Source organism: Hevea brasiliensis, chromosome 15, assembly GCF_030052815.1.
Source record: "Hevea brasiliensis isolate MT/VB/25A 57/8 chromosome 15, ASM3005281v1, whole genome shotgun sequence".
Classification (NCBI taxonomy): domain Eukaryota; kingdom Viridiplantae; phylum Streptophyta; class Magnoliopsida; order Malpighiales; family Euphorbiaceae; genus Hevea; species Hevea brasiliensis.
This window is the reverse complement of record NC_079507.1, coordinates 76456020-76479686: the sequence shown is the minus strand read 5'-3', so window position 1 is coordinate 76479686 and position 23667 is coordinate 76456020. Positions and strand designations below refer to the sequence as shown.

General features: G+C 36.4%; 2 protein-coding genes, 1 long non-coding RNA gene and 1 pseudogene across 4 annotated transcripts; 1 reads left to right on the top strand and 3 right to left on the bottom strand.

The window, feature by feature from the left end:
• Positions 1 to 236: 236 nt before the first annotated feature.
• LOC110669402 (uncharacterized) lies at positions 237 to 2152 on the bottom strand. Of its 2 annotated transcripts, XR_002497676.2 has the most exons (3): positions 1802 to 1950; positions 972 to 1553; positions 237 to 887 (listed from the first exon to the last, which is right to left on the bottom strand). It is a non-coding gene; the product is annotated as an uncharacterized LOC110669402 (long non-coding RNA). The 2 variants fall into 2 exon arrangements; XR_009144342.1 differs by having other exon boundaries at positions 797 to 1553; positions 1802 to 2152.
• Positions 2153 to 6902: 4750 nt separating this feature from the next.
• Positions 6903 to 7768, bottom strand: LOC110669421 (uncharacterized). Its single transcript, XM_021831090.2, has one exon. It carries the CDS (start codon positions 7566 to 7568, stop codon positions 7032 to 7034), a length of 537 nt encoding a protein of 178 aa, XP_021686782.2. The 5' UTR covers positions 7569 to 7768; the 3' UTR covers positions 6903 to 7031.
• An 11781-nt stretch (positions 7769 to 19549) lies between these two features.
• On the top strand, positions 19550 to 20774 carry LOC110669426 (desiccation-related protein PCC13-62-like). The gene is made up of 4 exons (XM_058136517.1): positions 19550 to 19950; positions 20040 to 20129; positions 20219 to 20265; positions 20352 to 20774. The coding sequence occupies exons 1-4, from the start codon at positions 19577 to 19579 to the stop codon at positions 20414 to 20416; spliced, it is 576 nt and encodes a 191-aa protein (XP_057992500.1). The 5' UTR covers positions 19550 to 19576; the 3' UTR covers positions 20417 to 20774.
• Positions 20775 to 21078: 304 nt separating this feature from the next.
• On the bottom strand, positions 21079 to 23592 carry LOC110669411 (pentatricopeptide repeat-containing protein At3g48810-like; annotated as a pseudogene).
• Positions 23593 to 23667: the final 75 nt, after the last annotated feature.

Genomic DNA, 23667 nt, shown 5'->3' with positions numbered 1-23667 from the left:
GAAATTATTGTACTGAAAGAATTAACAAATGCCTTAATAAGTGATTTTTGGTCTACTGATCCAATGGTTATTTTATTTTATGTTGACATGTTCCAGATATAGCACAGGAATCTTGACTAATTCCTGCGTGGTCCATGTGAGAACGGAATATTTGGAGAGTTTGATTATAAGGCTTCATCTCTCATTAAAAAGATTGTTGGTAAAAACATAAGCTATGGTATTGGAAGTATAGTAGCTTTTCTTTTTTTTTTTTTTTATTTCACTCTGTAGAACATTAGAAGTTTACATTACAGGAAGATTTGCAGAACTAATCATCTGGTACACATGAACTGGATTAGGTTTGGCAGAGCATGAAACTAGATGTGTTATTTCAGCTCAAAAGTCCACAATGGAGAGGAAGCAGTATATTTTTGCCGCTTAATGCTCTGGTATATTTGTAGAAATGGGTACACTGTTAGGGCATATCAACTGCCAAATTGAGCTCACATTGTATTATCCCACTTGTCTTGTATAAAAGAAGAAACCGTGAGTTATAAAAAAAAAAAAAAAAAAAAAACTTTCTTCCTTTTACATCTCTGTATGATCTTGACATTTATGAGCTGTGGAAAAAAGGCTTGTCACAGTAGGGTAATCAGCTTTTTCATGAACAACTTTTCTTGGTACAAAAGGTCCTTAGGTGAATAGAGAGAGAGAGAGAGAGAGAGAGAGAGAGAGAGAGAGAGAGGATTGAGGGCGGAACCCTCCAATAATACAGTGGACATACGTTTGTACATAAGAGCAGTCACGAGGGGACGTCTTTACAGAGATCTGAGGGACTATTTATTCTTTTATTCACTTTCTCAGCCAACATATAAAACAACGAAACTGATGCCTGCAACGGCATATTTCTGCACAAATGATAACAATCTAAATTGATGGCTTTAACTGAGTAAAGAAGAAAGCTAGGGTTTTAATTTATTCTTAATTTTTACCGTAAACAAAAGGAAAGAGAGTTTTCACCGGTGGTTCAAGTACTCTTTTATAAATCTGCCTCAAATACAGCCCAAAGGATTTTTTTTTTTCTTCCTCTGCCGTGAACCAAAGAAAAACAAAAAGTCTTTGTTGCTTACATAAACTTCGAGAGACTTCTAAATACTCTTTAACAGGATGATTTTGAGGATAGATATAATAGTTTTATGCAAACAGCTCTGGAGGGATAGATAAGGAAAAAGAATATGAGTTGGGCAAAAACAGAAAAAAACTAATATGAAACTCTATATCAAAAAATTTTGATACAGAGTATAGGACAATATAAAAATTTAGATAAACAAATATAAAGAAGGGTCTTACAAGGTCAAGAAAAGGTCTTACAAGGTCAAGAAGATTAAATAAAAAAGAAGATAGTAGTAAAAGCTCAGGTAGGATAGCACCAAATCAACATGAACAAGCCACCGTTACAAAGAGGCTTTTAGCACCAAACAGAAAATCGGTTAAAATTCCACCAGTGGAAGCCTTGCAGATGGTGTCGTTGTTGTTGTTCATGTTCCTATGCATGATTCTAACTTCAAGATTGCCTGCACGTGATCCATTACCATATATATATAAGTTGAAGCTGCTAGCCAAAAATAAGCATATTTATGTACTCATCTATAACAGCAAAAGAAAAGAAAGACGAGTCCAGCGGGAGGAATCAAGCTTAAGGCAAATTGAGGAATCAAGAATGTGCAGAGACAAAGTCCTATGCAAATATAACAGAAGCATCTAATCTTTATATAAAATTTATCGCAGCTTTGACTTTTAACATGAAGGGGAATATGCGTACCTTGAAGAAACTTATGCCTGACTTTCACCTCTGAAGGCTTTTTCCTTCCTTTCATGCTGCAAGAAAGAGAGAGAGAAAAGAGAAGAGAAGAAGAAGGAGAGGAAGAGGAAGAAAGTGAAGTAAATGCAATGAGAAAAAGTGAGGGAAAGGCAAAAGGTTTATAGGAAGGGGGAGAGTGGGCTGACAACGACAGGACCAAGGCCCAGAAAGAATAAACTGACTGAGAGGTGACGTAAGCTGCCCGGCGAGGACTGACCGGGCTGCCCGGGCGACCGTCCAGTGGGAGGGTTATACAAAGGGAAGTAAATAAAAAGGGTCAGTCAATAAGCCAAAAGTATAGTAGGTTGCAATGATGTTATATTGTTATTTACCACATTTGGTCCATTTTTTTTGGCCATGTCCGCACGTACAATGAGAAGGCCTTTTATGGCCTTTTGATTGTCCAAGTGGCAGCTTGTGCTCCGTTGGCTGGAATGAGTCATTGTGGTGCTGTGGTTCCCATGAGTTGCACATTTTCAAAGCAACCTTCATTAGATTAATCTTTTAATTAATTCAAACTAAAAGAGAAGGATTGTAATTAAGACGATTCGAATTCTTGCCCTGTGAATGTGATATATGAGGGCAGTCGCAACGGATAAAAAGGCCAGCCGGAGTAGGGCAATGAGAATCTAACTAGGAAATTGTAATAGATTATGAAAGATTTGAGTAATTTGATATCTACGGTAAATATTTGATTAATAAAATGTTAAAAAGGGTTGTGGGGAAAGGAACCTTGCAAAGGCGTGTGGGCAAAGGAGATTTAACCATCACAGTCTCCTAGTTTAAAATAAGATACGGTCAAACTAACCCCAACTGATCACCTTCTCCAATTCCTTGGCCTGCGTTTTATAAGTATTATTTTACATGGTTTGACTCCTCTCAAGTCTCTCCCTTTAATTCTACCTGCAGAAACAAAGATTGTATATTGTCATATAAACGAAAATATTAATTGCTAGCTGACAAATTTCCCTTAGCTAGACTCCTGCTGTAACCGGCACGCAATTTTCATTTGCTCCCAAGAAACTTCTTGATCAACTAATAATATAACATGGTAGAGTAAATCAAGATTATTAGGTAATCTTGTTTAAGAAATGAAAGTGAATAGAATGTTCATCAATGGCTATGATAATCTGTTTCTAATTAAGCCAAATGCTCAATTCTTTGCCTTGTGTAAGGTTCCCTCACGTAGTCCAAAAGGCTCAAGATAAGGAAACTATTCTAAGCTAACAATTTCCTGATTTCGTTTTCTCATCTATATATATAAAAGAAATTTTTCTGCTAAACCAGAACACTATCAACTGCTTGCTGATTAATTAGCTGCAGGTGCGTTAAAAAATCTAAATGGCCACAAGCATGAATGTATAATTGGGTCTGGATGGCTTGCCAGATGTAAAATCCGCAGGTGATTGTCCTCTTTCACCATATAATTCCTCATCATTTTTTTATTTTTTGGTTTCCCATTATCGCTCCATTTGCAGCTATTTCAATTTGGGTCCATCACCTGTCTTGCCCAGCTGAGGTCCCCCAGTGCCCTTTTTGCTTGATGTTCAATTCCCATTCCCTGCCCATACCACCTTTCCACATACTGTCACTATTTTAGAAGCGTGTATCATTATTAAATATCTATTGACTTTGCATTGAAAGAGCAATCCTAATATTAATATTTTTTAAATCCGTGACTTGTGAAGTATATACAGGGATACGAGATTAGCAATGGAGGTAGGAAATGATATAGCATAGCATTGGCTTGCGTAGATTGGGGAGGTGATGTGACCAAAGAGAGGGCCAATCAGGAGAATAACAAGTATGTTTTGGACAAGGAATCACTAAAATACGAGGAGGAGGACATGCACTATTTATACGTTGAATAATTGAGCACTATAGTATGATTATATAGCTACAAGGGAAGAAGGAGCCAATCGATGAATTTAGTAGAGTTTGTATCTCTTTGTTTACATGAGGTGACTTTACTGATGAAATTTAGCATACCCAAATCTGGGAAAAAAAAAAAAAGGAGAGCTGAAAGATGTATGCCATCCGTACATGTCTCATTTGATTTTGCATGTGTGTCCAAAGTAGAGCTGTTTTTGTGTTTTCTGGAGAGTGGAGCGAAGAAAGGAACAAACAAAACCTGCAAAGATTCTAGCAGAGGGAGTGAATAATTTGAATTTTGGTTCGGTGGTCCACCTACAGTTTCCTGGTATAATGGTGACATTTTTTTTTTTTTCTCTTATCTAATCAATTTAAGTTCCAATCTGTGAAGTCTCCATTAACACTAATCAAATCACACACACACACACACACATATATATATATATATTAATATTTGTGAATCTGAGAGTCTGTTAGATTATAGGATAGAGTAGCAAATTGGGCATGAATACGACTTGCCACTACAATTAGGCCACCCTTTATGCCCTCTTGTGATACAAAATATAAAAGCACTGAGAATACTCACATCAAAGGCAAAGGCAAAAGGTCTATTCCATGTATAGTCGTGTTAGGTATTTAAGTTAGAGCTGCTGCTTCTTTCCTATATCTTCTTCTTCTGCATGCATTATTGTACCCTATGGACCCAATAGAAAATCTCAATTTTTTTTTTAAAATTATTTTAAAAATAATAATAGCATACGTTGAAATGTGCTCAACCAGCCCAATACCATGTGTTCCTAGCTACAGAGTGCAGACCATCAAATATGGTTGGGTGGACCAGCTTTGATTTTAGCCTCTTACTAGTACCACCTCAACCCAGCCCACAACCTCATCAACACACGCAGTGGCGAAGCCACGTCAAGAGAGAAATTTTACGACCGGCAGAAAGTAAGTTTATCCTCCTCTTTTAAATAGAAAAATTTACCCTCTTTAAATATAATAAAAAAAATAAAAATAAGAATCATCTCCTTTGAACGACCAAATAAAATATCTAATTACAGAGTACAAATGATAAACAAAATTTAAACTTTATATTTTAAGTGAAATAAATAATTGATTTATTATTTCATATATATTAAGTTAGACTTTAATAGCAAAATTATTTAAATAAACTATTAATTGTTATGGCGATGACCAAATTTAATAATATATTAAGATTTTGAAATATTAAGATTTTGAGTTTTCAAAATATTATATTAAACTTTGATCAGACTTTTCGAGAATTAATTATAAAGAAAATAATATATATATATGAGCATATTACAGTTTAAGTCTTTATCATCAAAATTATTATAATAATGTCTTAAAGAGTTTGCTATATAATTTTAATTTGAACATCAACATAATTTTTTTTATGATAAATTTTCAAATTTTAAATTTAAAAAATTAGCTTAAATTTGATTGTCCCTACATATATAATAAACTTTAATTTGATATATAAATTAAAAAAAAAAGAATTTGTTATAATATAATGCATTATTTATAAAATTAGGTTAGGAATTGATGGCATAAGCTACGTATGTCCATTTATTTGTATTATTTAATATTTAAAATTTGTTATTGAAAATTATTTTTTCAATAAATTATTTTTCAAAAAATTAATTAAAAACTCAGACTTCACCGCTAAACACGCGGCCCGAAACACTCGGACCGTTGGTCTGCTACTTCTCAAAATCTGCAGCCGCGATCGCTTCCATTCTTGCGGTGTGCACCCTCGCGCATATGGCTTGACCTTGACATTGGGCTGGATTGAGGAAAGAAAATAATAGAATGAAAATAAAAAAAAGATAAAAAATGATGAAAGGAAAAAATATATATATATATATATATATATATATATATATATATTTTTTTTTTTTAATATTTAGATAGAGAAAAAAATATTAGAGAGAAAGTTATTTTATGAATAATAAAATTATAATTTTATTTCCAAGCTAAAAAATAAAAATTTATAAGATATAGATATATATTTATAATTTTTTATATTTTTCTCATATTTTTCCTTTATTTTAGAGAGAAAATAGAAGTGAAAAAAAATTTATTTTCCTCTCAAATTTTCTTTTTCTCTTTATTTTCTATAAATCTAAATATAAAATGATAAAAAATAAAATTATTTCCTCTCAAATTTCTTTTTCTCTCTTATTTTCTCTCTCACTTTCTTTTTATTTTTTATCTTTTGATAGAAATTAGTACAAGTATATACATAAAAAGGATTAATCAATTTCCTTAGATTTTTATGTCATCAAGATACTAATTTAAGAAGTTTATTTTTTAATAAAGAAAACACAAAAATAATATTTTAGAAATCGAATGAAAAACACGTGAACAATATAAAACGGCTATAAATTCAGATTTAGTTTTTCACATAATAAAATTTTTAATTTTTAATTAGGAATATATCTTTCAAAATATTTTATTTTCAAAATATAGAGACTAATTAATTAATTTTAATAAAAATAAATAAATTAATTAATATTTTTTTTTAAAATTAAAAAATTAACTAATTAATTTTATTAAAATAAAGAGTTTTTCAATAAATTCCCTCAAATGGAACTTTGGAGTTTGACCATTCAGAATTGAGGCATCATAGGAATGGATTAATGCAACAAATATTAATCTTATTGATAATAAAATTGTTTGGAAGAGCTGGTTGCTAGGAATTGATCTCTCTAAAAAAAAATTAAAAAAAAAAAAAAATCTTGTAACCACTCAACCGATGGAATTGAAGTTTATCTGTGCTTGTTATACTTATATTCAAAAGTGACTCAAAGGTATGAAATAGTCTTGGCCAATTTAGATGGTAAAGCTCATGAGCTTGTAATGATTTTAATCCTAATTTTTTGATTAAGTTCGAAGTTTTTTTTTAGTAATGCCCTGGGCATACTCCTTAATAAGTGAGTTCTTCCCTACCTTAAAAAATAAAAACAAAACACATGGCACATCATTTTCCAGGCCTATTATCGTTTCCCTTTTTAGTTTCTTTGCGTGAGTGATTGGAATTGGAGATAGAGAGAGAATAGCCACCCCAAGGAAAAAAAAAAAAAGGCATATTCTTAGGCAACAAGCATACGTGAGCATATTCTCTACATGTTAATCTAACGAATTAACCTTCCTAATTAAAAATATGCTATTATTTTAATGCTTGCATACCATTAATCTTAAACATTACACACTGAACTATCATTAGTTCATTAAACAATAAGAATCAAATTAAGAGTCCCAGAAGCTAATAATTGATATTTTTCCTTTCTATTTACAATTAATTAATTTCACCTCCTTCAACTTCCTTCACCTCCCCTTGGGCCACAATAGCTTCAAATTTGAAGACTGATAACGGAAACGATTTGGACAGACCTGCTGGCGTCTTGAAGGTAATCGAAGCAGCACGGTTGTTATCATTGACATAAATCTCGCTCAAGGTAATCCAAATCAAGAACTCCTTGGCTTTAACACCAGTCAGATTCTTGATCTTCTTTCGTTCAAAATATGCAGTGACTTCGGTGTCATAACAGATTTCTACATTCTCAAACTTATAGTAATCTCTCTTCTTTTTGTGCCTGAGCCAAACAAAGCCAGTATCCTTAACATACCCACATTCCTCTATCTCTCCTATTGTTAAGAGACCATTTGGCAGACCTATTTCGCTCAGCAGCAACATAAACTTTTCTCTACAACTCTCGTCTCCATAATAAACCTCAGCCCTGGCTTTCATGTCCCGTGTCACCGCGGAAATCTCCCTGCCTCGGTGAAGCTTTGGAAGCAGCTGCAGGTTTGGTGTTGGGACTGTTGGGTGCATATTGGATTCTAAATGGTTTTTTTCAAAGAAGAAGATGGATTGATAGAGGCAAAAGCAGGAAGTTTATTAGGTGATAATATAGGGAGATGGGCACTTCTTTGACTGTTAGGTTTATTCAAGGAACCTGGAATATGGATTGGTATATGATGATGGTTTGTGCTATTGGCATGTTATTTAATAATGTTCCCACGTTTCAAATTTTTGTGCATAGGCGCATAATTTCAATTTCCTTTTTTTTTTGTAAGTTTATAAATGAAAGAGATGAAAACTCGAATTTAAAATTTTATCTAAAATTATTTCTTAAAAAGAATTATACTTATTACTAGACTAAGCGAATTAATTTTTTTTTACGTTTGAAAGCTATTGGTAACTAGACTTTGAGGGGCATAATAGTAATAAAATTTTTAAAAAGTAATTTTAATTGATGTTTAGTAATAATGATAAATATGAAATTATTAAAAATAAATGTTAATGATATAAAAAAATTAAATAAAATGAAAAAAAATGATGATTTCATAGTGGACATAAAATGGCTAGAATCATATTCGAATAAGCTTATCCCGATAAGCAAGAAGTCATTGGTTTCAAAGCCCACTTGACTTCTCACCACCTTTAGCACGTAAGCAGCTTGTCCATATCCTCAATTCTGGGCCATGGGACAAGCTAGAAGCCCATCTTTTTCTCAATGCCAATTGGTCACCATCCATTCACATAATTTCAAGATTAAATTAATTAAATTTATTTATATAAATAAAAGATAACAAATAAAATAATGTTTAATTTGATTTTATAGATTAAAAAATCTCTTCGCATGACTGGTTCATGACTATATTGGTATTGCCTCCTCTAGGGCTCGTGCACGGCAGTGTTTATGGTTGATCCGCCTTTGTGCTACCAAAAAAGAATGAAAAGAATAATAAAAATGAAACCAACAGCCAGACACTAGCCCTGGCAAAATCGCAACCTAAGGCAGTGCTTTTTGGGATTATCCCGAAAAAGTGATTACGGTACGATAACTGAGTAAGCCAAACAGACGAACAAAGACCATCCTTCCTCACTCTGTATGAGTATGATGATGAACTTCGCATCAGCTGCGTTTACAGCTTCGTTGTTTTGAGTCTTTCTTTCTCTCTGGCCTCTATGTTGTTTCATTCTCAATTCCTGACGATACAATGCTATCTTACAGCTTTATTGACCTCTTAGAACAACTCTTCTCAAGAAGATTGAATTGGAGGAACATGAATGTTATGACCTTTTCACAGTAGTTTTCTTTCTTATTTTTTTTTTTTTTTTATTTTTTTTTTTTTATCGCTCATCTACTTCTCATTTTAGGGCTTTATTTTCGTCATCACTCCTCTCTGGCTATTGGGTCTCTCTTCACTCGCCTTCTTCCTTTAAGCTGCGCTCAACGTAGCTCAAGGTATGTCTGCACCCTCAATTTTATTTACCTTTCCCTAGTAATTGAGTGCTAGAAGAAAGAATACAAGTAATGAAGAAAACGATTGTGTATTTGTCTGTATCTCATTTACAGAGATATTACATCTATTTATACATGAAAATATGAACTAATTTTGAAAAGAATAATAATTGCTATAATTATATTACACAAATCTCCTATAATCATGCTAATTACTGTAATTATGCTACACAAATCTCCTATAATCATGCTAATTGCTGTAATTATGCTAACACCCCCCCTCAAACTCAAGGTGGTAGCACATGTGCCAACTTGAGTTTGCTTAAGAGATCCTGAAAGCGAGCGGGAGGATGCGTTTTGGTGAAAAAATCAGCGGTTTGGCTGACAGAGGAGACAGGAATCAAACATATGGTGCCATGAGCAACATGATGACGTACAAAATGACAATCAATTTCGATGTATTTGGTACGCTCATGAAATACATCATTATGAGAAATCTGTATGGCACTTCTATTATCGCAATGAAGCATTGTGGCAGAAGAATGAGTGACACCCAAATCAGTTAATAACCACCGTAACCAAAGTAATTCAAATGTAGCATCAGCAAGAGCACGATATTCAGATTCTGTGCTAGAACATGCAACAACAGTTTGCTTTTTGCTACGCCAAGAGATAAGAGAATTACCCAAGAAGAAACAATAACCAGTTGTAGAGCGACGATCCGCCGATCACCATTGTCAACATCGAGTAGCGGATAATACTAGGGAGGAGGTAGCGGAAAAGTGCAAACCATGAAAAAGAGTGCCTTTGATATAACGAAGGATTCGAAGTACTACAGAGAAATGAGTTGAGCGGAGCGGACATAAAGCGGTGACGGATGAACAAAGATATGAAATATCGAGTCAAATGGCGTGAGATAAACAAGACTCCCGACAAGCTGTCGATATAAAGTAGGATCATCAAGAGGAGTGCCATCAAGAGGTGTAAGTTTGCAATTGAGCTCCATTGGGGTTGATACTGTTTTGCTATCAGTGATGCCTGCTCGAGAAAGTAAGTCGGATGCATATTTGGCTTGAGATAGATAATAGCCATCAAAATTTTGAGAAACTTCAAGACCCAAAAAATAGTTAAGAGAACCCAGGTCTTTCATTTCAAAATGTTGATTGAGATAATGTTGTAACTCTAGAATACCAGATGAATCATCTCCTGTTATTATCATATCATCAACATAAAGCAACAGAAGAACAATACCACTGTCAGTTCGGCGAGTGAATAATGCAGAATCATGTGGACTAGAGAGAAAACCAAGTTGAGCAAGAGTGGAACTAAATTTGGCAAACCAGGCCCTGGGAGCTTGTTTTAATCCATATAAGGCTCGTCGAAGTTTGCAAACCTTATGAGGAGAATGATAACTAGGTGGAGGATGCATATAAACCTCTTCTGTTAAATCACCATGAAGAAAAGCATTTTTGACATCCATCTGGAAAAGTTTCCATTTACTGACTGCAATAGCTAAGAGGCTGCGAATAGATGTTAATCGGACCCCTTTGGAGCAAAAGTTTCTTCATAGTCGATACCATACTCTTGAGTGTACCCTTTGGCTACTAAGCGAGCTTTGTAGCGTTCAATAGTTCCATCAGAACGGGTCTTGATTTTGTAAATCCATTTGCAACTAATAGGGGTCTTGTTTGGTGGAAGATCAACTACATCCCAAGTATGAGTTTTCTCTAAAGCCTGAAGTTCGTCAGTCATAGCTTGCTGCCAAAGAGGGTCGATTTGCCTAACGATAAGAACGAGGCTCATGAAGGGTTGCAATAGTAGAGTAACAGTGATTATCAGATATATAATGAGTAGTTTCTCTTACGGGTAGAAACGACGAAGAGTAGTGCTAGGAGGAGATGCGGTAGCAGTCTTTGGATCAACAAGCGGTGTCGATTCAACGAGGCGGTGTAGTTGGGCTAATATTGAGCACATCACAATCACTGGATCGGGACTTGGAAACAGACTCTTTGGAGGAGTCGGTGAAAAATAGAGAGTCGATGACAGAGTGATGAAATTTGGAAAGAGAAGAGAACATAGTATTTTCCCAAAAGGTAACATGACAAGAGATGCGTAACTTATTAGAAACAGGATCCCAACAACGATACCCTTTGTGTTCAATGCCATAACCAAGAAAACAACATAGACGAGCACGGGGTTCTAATTTGGTATGTTCATGAGGTTGTAAAAAAACAAAAGAAACACATCCAAAAGGTTTAAGGATGGAATAGTCAGGAGGTTGTCCAAACAACTTTTCAAAAGGAGATAAATTATGAAGAACCAAGGTAGAAAGACGATTAATAATATAAACAGCATGAAAAGCTGCTTCTCTCCAAAATTTTTCTGGACATGAGGCAGAAAGAAGAAGAGTACGTACAGAATCAAGAATATGGCGATGCTTGCGTTCGGCTCGCCCATTCTGTTGAGAGGTGTGAGGACAAGAACGTTGAATAACGGTGCCTTGTTGACTAAGAAACTGAAGTAAAGAAGAATCCCGATATTCCATGGCATTGTCTGTTCGGAGAATTTTAATGTCACAAGAGAACTGAGTTTTAATCATTTTTGCAAATGTGATGTAAATTTGTGATAACTCAGATCGATGTTTCAAAAAATATATCCAAGTAAACCGAGAATAATCATCAATAAATATTACAAAATAACGATAACCATTTATTGAAGAAATAGGAGAAGGACCCCAAATGTCAGAATGAATTAAACCAAAAGGAGTGTCTGAAGTAGTATTATTATGAGAAAAAGATAATGCAGGTTGTTTTGTAAGCTGACAATTTAAACAATTAAATGACTCAAACTTAGTAGATCCTAATAATTCGCGAGAAATTAAAAGTTGAATTTTACTGGTAGAAGCATGACCAAGACGAAGATGCCATTGGTGAATGGAGGAATTAGGGATTGTAGCTGCAGACACAAATCTCTGAGGAAGATATAAAGATGTAAGCTCAAATAATCGACCCACTCTGCGACCCTCCCCAAGAATCTGTCCCGTTTGTGGATCCTGTACCTGGACACCATGGTGAGAAAAAATAACATTTAGTCATTTTTCACACAACTGACCAACAGAAATAAGATTGAGTGCCAAATTAGGGATATAATAGGTGTCAGGGAGATGAAGATTTGAGGTAGACACATGACCAGTATGTGTGATGTTCATTTTATACCATTTGCAGTATGGATTGGTGGTAAGAAAGATACAGGTTTTGCAGAAGACAAGAATTTAAGATTAGTGGTCATATGATTACAACATGCAGAGTCAAAAAGCCAATAAGAATTACCCTGAGTGGCAGACATGGCAGCATGAGAATTAGAAGAGATAACTTTGTTTGAATAGTGCCTCAAGATCACTCATGGTGATGGCGGTAGAGCCCTCGATGCGACAGCATGATGTGAGAGGAAGATCCAAGCTTTGAGACATTCTTGAATTTAGACTGCCCTCCTTTTGGTCTTGGAGGACGTGTGGGACAATGTTCAAGAATATGACCGTAACCATGACAATATTTGCATTTTATAGTAGGACAATATGCAAAAGCATGACCAATTTGATTACAATTCTTACAGAGTTGATTGCCAGATTTCTGATGTGAGGATCGAGTAGTTGCAAGAGCAGCTTCAAATTGAGGAGTTTTATCCAAACTGAGACGAGTCTTTTAAAAAATAATCTCTTGAATAGCAGTTTCCAATGATGGGAGTGGATTTCGATGTAGCAGGGACGCTCGAACGGCCTCATATTCTGATCGAAGAGCCATTAGAACTTGAATGAGATGAAGATGATCTTCACTGATTTTGGCCTGAGATATTTGATTCCAAATAGGTTGGACCTGGGCAAGAAAATCATTCACAGATTGACCTGCTTCTTGTTTCAGATTATGAAGAGTAGTCCACAACTGATAATAGTGGGCAAGTCCAGTGGTCTGATATCGATTAGCCAAAAAATCTCAGATTTCTTTTGAAGAGTCATAATTAGCAAACTGGATGTGGATGGATGAGACAGAAGTATTGCGAAACCAGGTGATGATCTGATGATTTTTACTATCCCAATCCTCAAGACGGTCAGCAAATTTTGCATCAGTTTCATCGTTCTCTCTTGTCGGCGCAGTGATATCTCCGGTAACAATACGCCAAAGCTTACGACCTATCAAAAAACTTTTCATTCCTTGAACCCAAAGATTATAGTTGGAACCAGTCAGAACTGTTGCAATAGGTCTTGAAATATCATATTTCTCCATTGATAACAAGATGAGGAGAAAAAAAAATGGTATAATAATAGGTATGAAAGAATGAACCAGAACAGGTTGTAGAGAGAGCAGAGAGACCCCAAAAACTAGAAATAAAAGCTTTATGGCTCTGATACCATGTTAGAAGAAAGAATACAAGTAATGAAGAAAAGTATTGTGTATTTGTCTGTGTCTCATTTACAGAGATATTACATCTATTTATACATGAAAATATGAACTAATTTGGACAAGAATAATAATTGCTATAATTATATTACACAAATCTCCTATAATCATGCTAATTGCTGTAATTATGCTACACAAATCTCCTATAATCATGCTAATTGCTGTAATTATGCTAACATTGAGGATTGAATTTATTTTTTGTTTCTAAGTTAATTTTGTCAAATTTTCATCTACATATAACTGTTGTGGATAGCTTAGAACTGGATTTTCATTTACTGATATCGAATTTGGGGGGTTTGGTTAGCAATTTTTTTTTTCTTTCCTCTTCATTTTGATTGCAGCCACCATTTGGCTTTTCTCTTAATTACTGGATGATATTTGCACTTTCGTTTTGGGAAAGGACAATCATACCCTACAGATACTGATCCCCGCGCAATTCTTTGTATGGGTTTTGATATTTTTAGCTGGGCTGAAATTCTTGGCTTGGTTAATCTCTTAAGTAGTTCACCACCTTCTGTTCATTAGAGTTTCATAACAGTTACCATCCCCTTCTCCTCGATACAGCGCTAAAATAATGTGGCTTTGCTTCAAACTCTATTGTTATTATCCCAAATGCTAAGTTCCTGTTATAGCATTTTAATTAAAGGTTTTCATTGTTGCTTTTTGTAGTTCTACTTGCCCTAAGTATCATTGCTTTGAAGTTCTTATATTGTGCTATTATGATTCTGTAAAAGTTTGTTTTGTTGTTTGGGACATAAACTTTTGATGTGGTTGGGATATTCTGATTTATAAACCGTTGAATCACACTAGAAGCACTCTTATTGCTGTTTTCATTATTGATTACTCATTGCATTAATGAATTATAAGATTTCCTGTTAACTTTGTAATCTTGCATCTCAAAGAGTTTTTGTGATACTTCTCTCTCTTTCAGACCAAAGAGGGAGAAATTGTGTTAAGGTAGACGAGGCTACAGACAAGACGCTAGTGATAATAGCGTTTTATAACTCAACGTTAGTGATTGTAGTGTTTTATAACTGGACGTTAGTGATAGTAGCGTTTTGAAGGGGACGCTACTCAAAGTAGGATGCACACTGCAAGCCACATTCTATGCATGATATTTCTCACCAGAAAACAATAGTGGACGCTACTACAAGTAGTGCCCATAACACACCCAAGATTCTCCACGATCTCACCCAATCTTGTTGCTTTCCTTTTTGATAATGTTATCTTCCACTTATTGGGTGATCTTTCCACGTGTCCCTTCTCTTTCCTATCTCATCGATCCATTGCTTGTGGACTACATTATATAATTACTTCCCATTCATAAATATACTATTTCTATTCAAAATATTAAGCAATGTTTTTATAAAAAATGACAAAACAATATTTCAAATGACTACATTTTAATTTATTATTTATTGAATTTAGTTCAATTTAATCCAATTTAAATTAGAATTGAGATTATCAATTTAATGATGTGACAAAATATTAATTCAACAGTTTTTTTTTAAGTTATGATATTTTAATGAATATATAGATGATTCAGTCTAAAGAATTTTATAATTTTATTTGACAAAATATTATCTTATAAAAATTTCGTAAAAATTAAACAAGTACCATTCCTTTTTATTAAGGGTTGAAAAAATACGGAAATATAATATTATTGGAATTAATCCCAAATTAATGAAGGCTTGAAACTTTTATATCCTTCCTATCCTTTGAGATGAAAAAAAAAAAGAAGAAGCAAAGAACACTCAAGAAATTATAAACAATTTTAGCATGGAAAATACTCAAAAAAGCAATTAGAGCTGTGTTTGATTAAAATAATTTGGGATAAGTTGAGACATTACAAGAGAAAGGTTATAGATAAATTCATTATATAAGTAATTATTAATTTATTAATAAATAACATGTAAAATATTATATTTGAATAAAATAATGAGTGAATAATATTAATTAAAATTTAAAAAACTATGTCAATATATAATATTTATTTATTAAAACTTTGAAAAATAATTTTTCTTGTGGCATAGGAAAAATTTGTTATAAGAAATAATGAAAAAAATATATGACATATAAAATTTTGTTGCTTTTTATTATTATTGTTATTATTTTGTACAATAAACACATTAATTACCAAAATCTCAACATGATATGATAAAATGTTTGTCACAATCCAACCTCAGGGCCGGACCGGCACTAGGACCTGGGCCAGCTTAAAGCCCCCGAGGCCCCTAGTAAGCCTAACTGTTCATTAACCCAACTCTAAGGCCCATTTGGGCCCAATTTCAAGAAAACAAACGGACAGAGTCCGGCCATAAAATGGACTTACCAACGGAGAGTTTTCGACTCACCCGACCTGTAAACACAATATATAGTCAATTGGGGAGCTCAGCTCACCCTCCACATACTCATCAACATAATAATAAATGGGAGCTCAGCTCCCTCATCCAATCCATCAAACATGCATATCATTATACGTTTACAGGTCCAACATGATAATAATATTACAGACCATAATCAAATAAATACTTCTAACACATGCGGAAATTCTAGGAGTTAATAAAATTACACAAACATTGATAAACAACCTGCGAGGAAAGGGAGCAGGTTAACCTCAAAAATATCCTCCTGTGGCCTGGAAAAATATTGAACAGGAGTGAGCGTTCGACTCAGAGAGTAAAATATCAATTTTAACCATAATCTCTATAACTGTCTAAATCTAATGCACCCTGTAGAGTGAAATGCAACATCCACATCATTTTCACATCATAACATCAAAAAGGTAATTTGGAGCACTCACGCATCCTGTAGCATCAATCATAACATATGGGAGCTGATCCCCCATACAGCTCTCTTAAATCCAACCTGGTGCCAGCGAAGAACTCAAGCCGGACTTTCGCTTAATAAACCAAATCGAGGGTCCCAGCGAAGAACTCAAGCCGTGACTACCCCTCGAAGGATCGGGTCCCAGCGAAGAACTCAAGCCGTGACTACCCGTCCTATCCATAGTCCACACCACATCACACGCACGCCAACGCACGCACACTGCTCTAAATTACCACAACAACATCATGGCACTTTAACATTTATCAATGCATCAAAAATCGTGCCTAAAGTTTAACTACATAAATATATGCATATAAGTGATGCATGGGCATGCTGAACATATAATAATACCGAAATTACAATTAAAATTAATATTTTACTCACAGATTTGACGACAATCACTGTGGCAGCTGGGCGGAGGAAGAAGGCTGTCCCGGCTCACCTGACAATCATATTACATTTATTTAATACAATCTGACTTAATACAAACAAAGGAAAGACCAATTACGTCCTAAGTCGTGTCGAAAATCCGGCAGAGTCTCCCTTATACCTAGGACCTACCCAACCTGCAAAAAGGGCTCAAAATACACTTCTATACTCACAATTCATACATCCACAACTCAATCATATTACACAGCCCCTCCTGGGCCCATCAAATCAGTCATCCGTCACAATATGCAAAATTTCAATTTAGTCCTTATTATTGATCATTTTTGCAAAAACTGCCCAAATAAGCTCTAAAAATTATAAAACTTTGCCCCCGCGGTCCTTAGCAATATTACTAAGCTATTTTAAAAAGAATCGTAATTTTCTAAGCTACCACGAATATTTTATGGATTTTTAATCCTATTTAAGCACTAGAAAATTACGAAAAAACAAGGTTCGGGTTTACCTTTGCCGATTCCGACTTCGGAAACGCACTCGGGACGTCTGACAATGGGGGCTAGCCAAAACCTCGGTCCAATTCGGAGACTTTTCGTGCAGTGCATGCGGCGAAATTTGCGAACCGGTCAATCGCCGAATTTCTGCGAATCGAGGATACCTACACGAAGCCCATAACACGGGGGTTAGTACATAAATTTTTCAGAATTTTCTAAGCTCATTAAATGCTCGGAAAAACACTGCGAAGTTTCGTGGGACCCACCGAAAAACGGTGTCGGAAAAATTCAAAATTTATGTCGTTGCGAAGCTCTCGACGAATGGAGCGTGCTGGTGGCCTCGGTTTTCTCGTGGGATTCACGGTTTTCGAGAAATCTAGCCCAAAAGTCGAAATGGGCTAAAATATTCCCGAGCAAAAATCGGACAATCCGCTCGATGGATTTCGGCGTTCTTGGTGTCTATGGAAAGCTCTCGCCGAGTAGATGATTTTGGACACAAGACCCGATCGAATTGGTGGCCGGATCGGCCAGATTTGGCCGGGGAAGTCGAAGCGGCGCGCGCGCGTTCAGCGCGTTTTCTGGCCGTTCGAGCGTGGCCATTGTTGGGTGGGGTGGCGTGATTTGGCCGTGGTGAGAGTGGAGAGAAAGCGAGAGAAAAGGGAGAGGGACGACGACGCGGAAGGGAATAAGAAAAAGGAAAAAGCGGTCCGATTTGGCCGGTCCGTCAGTCCGATTCGATTCGGCGGTTCGATTCGAATACAAAATTTTGAATTTTACTACGCCTTGGGACCAAAGCGAGGTCCAAAAATTCTGAAAAAATTCCATAAAACTCGAGAAAAATCGTAGACTCCAAATATGTTTTAAGTTTTGCCACGTGGTCTTTAAATTAATTTTTAAAAATCATTAAAGTTTATATTTTCGGAAAATCGAACCCGATTTTTAAAATCTGAAAAATCTCAAAAAAATTCCTAAAATTTAAATAAAATTAAAATACCAAAAATGCTCATAAATTTAAAATTTTTGGGGTGTTACATTCTTCCCCCCTTACAGAAAATTCGTCCTCGAATTTTACACAAGGCAGAATAAAGCACATGATTATACATTGAACAGATAAGGGTACTTGCTACGCATGTCCCGTTCTGACTCCCAGGTGCACTCTTCCACTGACTGACTCCTCCACAAAACCTTAACCATAGGGATCTGTTTTGATCTCAGCTGTCTCACTTGGTAGTCCACTATGGCTACAGGCTGCTCCTCAAATGTCAAGTTCTCTTTTAGCTCTATCACATCCGGCTGCAGTACATGAGAAGGATCGGGAATGTATTTCCTGAGCATGGAGATGTGAAACACGGGATGAACGTGAGAAAGGTTGGGTGGTAGCTCCAACCGGTAGGCAATCGCTCCAACTCTATCCAGTAACCTCAAAGGTCCAATATACCGAGGTGCCAACTTGCCCTTCTTTCCAAATCTCATGACTCCCTTCATTGGAGAAACCTTCAGAATACATAGTCGCCTACTGCAAACTCCACATCCCTCCGTCTGGGTCTGCATAACTCTTACATCTCTTGAAAGTGTCCTCGATCGTTCTCGATTAAAGGAACTACCTCTCAAGTGTACAGCACCACGACTACAACATGCACCTTCGCTTCCCCCATTTCTGTCCAACACAGAGGAGACCTACACTTTCTTCCATATAGTGCCTCATAGGGTGCCATCCCTATCTTTGGAGTGATAAGCTGTTGTTATAGGCAAACTCCACCAAAGCTAGTTGCTCATCCCATTGACCTCCAAAATCCAAGACACTCATGCGAAGCATGTCTTCGATGTTTGGATTGTCCTTTCAATTTGTCAAATGCATGCGAGGGTGGAAAGCCGTCTTGAAGTTCAGCGTGTGCCAAGTGCCTCCTGCAACTTTCTCCAAAATGGAGAAGTGAATCAGGCCCTCTGTCGAGATATTATGGGAAGGAACTCCATGCAATCGACTATTTCTCGAATGTAGAGCCGGGCATCTTGTGCCACAGTATGTAGTCTTCTGAGTAAGAAGTGAGTGATTTGGTCAAGCGGTCTACAATTACCCATATCGAATCATATCCTCGCGTGGTGCGAGGCAACCCAGTCCACAAAATCCATAGTGATCATTTCCCACTTCCATTGCGGGATAGGGAGCTCTTGCAGCTTCACTGACGGTCTCAGTGTTCAAACTTCACCTTCTGACAAGTCAAGCACTTGGACACAAAGTCTGCTATGTCTCTCTTCATACCATTCCACCAGTAGCTATCTTTCACATCATGGTACATCTTGGTGGAACCTGGGTGGACACTGTACAGTGTGTAGTGTGCCTCTCGCATGATTTCATTCCTGAGGTTGTCCACACCATCTTGCATGCAAACTTCACCACTGGAAAATAAAGCAATTATTAACACCACCACCATGGCATTGTCCCCTTTTACCACCATAGCCACCATTGTTGCCTCTCTAATCCTACTCCTCACCTCAGTCTCTTCTTATTCTTTTCCACTTGTCATTAGAGATGATGATGAGCACTCCATCCCAGAAAACGATATTGATCTTCTTGAATTTCCTTTAAATTTAGAGTATCTTGGGGCCGAGTTCTTCCTGCATGCCTCAATGGGCCATGGATTGGATAGATATGCTCCATCTTTAGCCTCAGGAGGTCCAAGACCCCTGGGTGCTAAGAAGGCCAATCTTGACCCAAGACCCCTGGGTGCTAAGAAGGCCAATCTTGACCCGTTCATTAGAGATGTTATCGAGCAATTCGCGTGGCAAGATGTAGGACATTTGAGGTACGATTGATGATCTGTTTTTTTTCTTTGGTGTTATTGTTGCTTATTGGTTGTGCAATTCAATTGTAAAGAGTGTTGAATTGATGCAGGGCAATTAAGAAGACGGTAGAGGGATTTCCCAGGCCGTTGCTAGATTTGAGGACAGAATCATTTGCAAAAGTTATGGACAAGGCATTTAGGTGATCATTATCTCCTCCTTTCGATCCTTATGCCTCTAGACTGAACTTCCTCATTGCTTCTTACATGATCCCCTATGTTGGTCTCACAGGATATATTGGAACAAACCAAAGACTCCAAGGCTCTGCTTCCAAGCAGGTGCGATGCTCTCATTCAGTGGTCGACTACAATTTGAATTTTCAAATTTCTGGTTTGTGAAATTAAGTATACCTTGGTATGTTCAGCTTGTTGCAGGCCTTCTGGCAGTGAAGTCTGGCCAAGATGCGGTAATTCGAGGATTACTTTATGAGCGAGCATTCCAGAAGGTGCAACCATATGGGATTACTGTAGCAGAGTTCACTGATCGCATTTCAGATCTAAGGAACAAGCTAGGACATAGAGGTCTAAAAGATGAAGGCCTAATAGTTCCCGAATACAAGAGCGCAGAAGGCAAAATTAGAGGCAATGTGCTAGTTGGAAACCAGTACTCGGTTGGATTTGCAAGTTCACCTAGGGAGATAGTGAGAATTGTATACGGGGGAGGTAATGAACATTCCGCTGGAGGTTTCTTCCCTCATGGAGCTAATAGTCGCATTGCTAGATTTTATAGAACGTAAATTTTGCGACTATACCAAAGCATATGATAATAATAATAATAATAATAATAATAATAATAATAATAATAAGCGCTGTTGAGCGTTTATTGTTTGGACTTCATATGATCTTCTTTATCAAGCAATAAATTTAGCTTTTATAGACTATCTAATTGATTTACGGTCTTCATTTTTATTATCCCAGCATGTGCATGTGTCTACGCGCATAGCCTAATTGAGTTTGTTCATGAGCTTACAATCGCCATATTGACCATCCGTGTATATTATTCCCAAACAAAAAATTACAATTTGTCTTTGTATCTTTATACGAATATGCAAATTGGGCAAAATACATAAAGTAATCACCTACTAATCCATGGAAACAAAAGCTGCCTTAGGTGGTTTACTATTATTTTATAAATAATCTTGGCATTACAAGTATTACATAATTATCAATGAGTTGCTTGGCATGTATCTGATGTCAGAAAAATTGCAGTCATCCTCTTTGCCTTCTCAAGATGTTTGAGCACTAGCAAGTGATTGTATCTAACAAAGATGCAACAAAAGAACTCATGAACTTCAATCAATGTGAGAAGGCAGCTAATTCATTGATGGCTAGACAACATATTTGTCTTCTGAACTTCCCTTCCCTTAAACATTAAAATATGTGCTTCTCACACATGAGCTAGAATATCATCCAGAATGTAAATTGGCACACATGAGCTAGAATATCATCCAGAATGTAAATTGGCCCGAGATGACCTAAGCTGTGAAACAAGCCCCGGACCAACACATTCCAAATTGCCACACTGGGACAGATACCCTTACTTAACATCTTACCAAGATACATGAAGGCTTCTTCTACCCCAATTTGATTACAGATCCCCCATAAAAGATTGGTGTATGCAATTATGTCTGGTTTCCGTTCTCCTCCTGCACTTACTCTATCTACAAGCTGTATAGTAGCCTTAACCTTACCTTGCTTACAGTAGGCATAAATTACTGTGTTGTATGTAATGGCATTAGGCTTCACTCCTCCAACCAGCATTTTTCCCTAGAAGCTTCGAAGTCTCTTCAAACAATCCAGCAAGGCAAAATCCACACAAGATGGTATTATAAGTCACTGAATTCAGTTTGACACTGTTGTCTTCCATCTCCCTAACAAGTTCAAGAGCTTCTTTTATTCTGTTTGCTTTCAGAAGACCATCCAAGATTTCATTATATGTCATGACATTAGGTGAACATCCATATTGGCCCATCTTATTGAACATTTTTAAAGCCCATTCTACTCTTCCACTACGACATAAACCTTTGATAAATGCATTGAATGTAACCGTATTTGGAGGACAGTCATCAGTTGTCATTTTCTCTAAAAGACGTTGAGCTTGGTTGAACATAGAATTCCTGCAAAAGGACGTCCAACATGCCAGTATGTACTACAACATTAGGAATACAATCATTAACCATCACCTTGTTCCATGTCTCAGATGCACCAACCAAGTCACCAGCTTTTGCAAAACCATCAATGAGAGCGCTATATGTGATCACATTTGGAGAACAACCGTTTCCCTCCATTTTACAGGAAACAGATAAAGCTTCTCCCATTTTCCCATGGGAGCAGGCTGAGACCATGTATTAGAGCGTTATACCCAACAATATTGGCCTCAATTTCTTCTTGAATCATCTGGTTCCATATATTGAGTGCCTCGTATACTCTCCCTCCCATGAAATAGTCCTTCATCAAGGAAGTAAAGGTGTGAACATTGGGTCTACAACCAGCCACAAGCATCTTTGCCCAGAATGCAAGAGCCAATTCAACAATTCCCATATCTGAAAGAGAATTGATTACTTTTGAGTAAGTAATAACATTAGCATCAATTCCCTCATCTGCCATTAGACCTAACAACCGAAATACTTTTCCTTTATTTTTGTATCCTCTATAAAACCCATTTATCAAAGCATTGTAAACAGGCACGCTAGGTTGAAATTTCATGGCAAGATCCCTTGCCTCCTCCACCTTACCAATCTTGCACATAGAAGATATCACAGTTGTATAGCTAATCACGTCAGGATTACATCCTTTGTCAGACATTTGCACAAGGAACTTGCATGCCCCATCAACCCTATTGTTCTTACACAATCCCTTCAAAAGGATGTCATAGGTATAAACATTCGGTTCCATCCCATCTCTCTTCTTGCTACTATATATAGGATTGATCATCTGAAACCTGTTTTCACTACGCAATGCATCCAAAAGATGATTATATATCTTGACCGTAGGTTTCAACCAAATTCCCCAATTCTATAGAACATTTTCAACGCTTGCTCAGCTAAACCAACTCGTCTATAAGTATTGATCACAGAGATAAATAAATCCTCACTACAGCTAATTCCTTCTAATTTCATTAGCTGAAGAAGGTATTGTACACCATCTACGTCGCGTTGGACACCAAGTTTTTCAATCATGGTATGGTACGTTAATGGGGTATGTTGAAAGGGATTGTGAATTGGCTACTGATTTGAAGTAATCTAGAGCCAGTACAATGCTGGATTCATTTTTCAACCTCTTTACAACATCAAATTCTTTGAGATGGACTTGATTTTGCTCAATTTGGGGTTTATTGTTCGGATTGAGAATTGGATTTGTGTTTAAAACAAAGGGGATTGAAGGTTGTGGACCTTTAACAACAAGGAACATCCCTCTTTCAGATGCATTTGAGAACAAAAGTCAAAATTTAACCAATGAAAGAACTAAAACCCCTGAAACCCCACTTGAGCAGCTAACTGATTTGATTTCCAAAAGGAAAAACGTTTAAATCCACAAAAAGGCATACCGCATCCGCATAACTCCAGCTCCAGGTAGCTTCAGCCCTGTTGCAGTCCCTCCTTTTGTCGGTGCTGCCGGTGAGTGATCAATGGCAAACCATAAAAGCGAAGTACAACGACGTCGTTTCAATAGCCTCCTGAA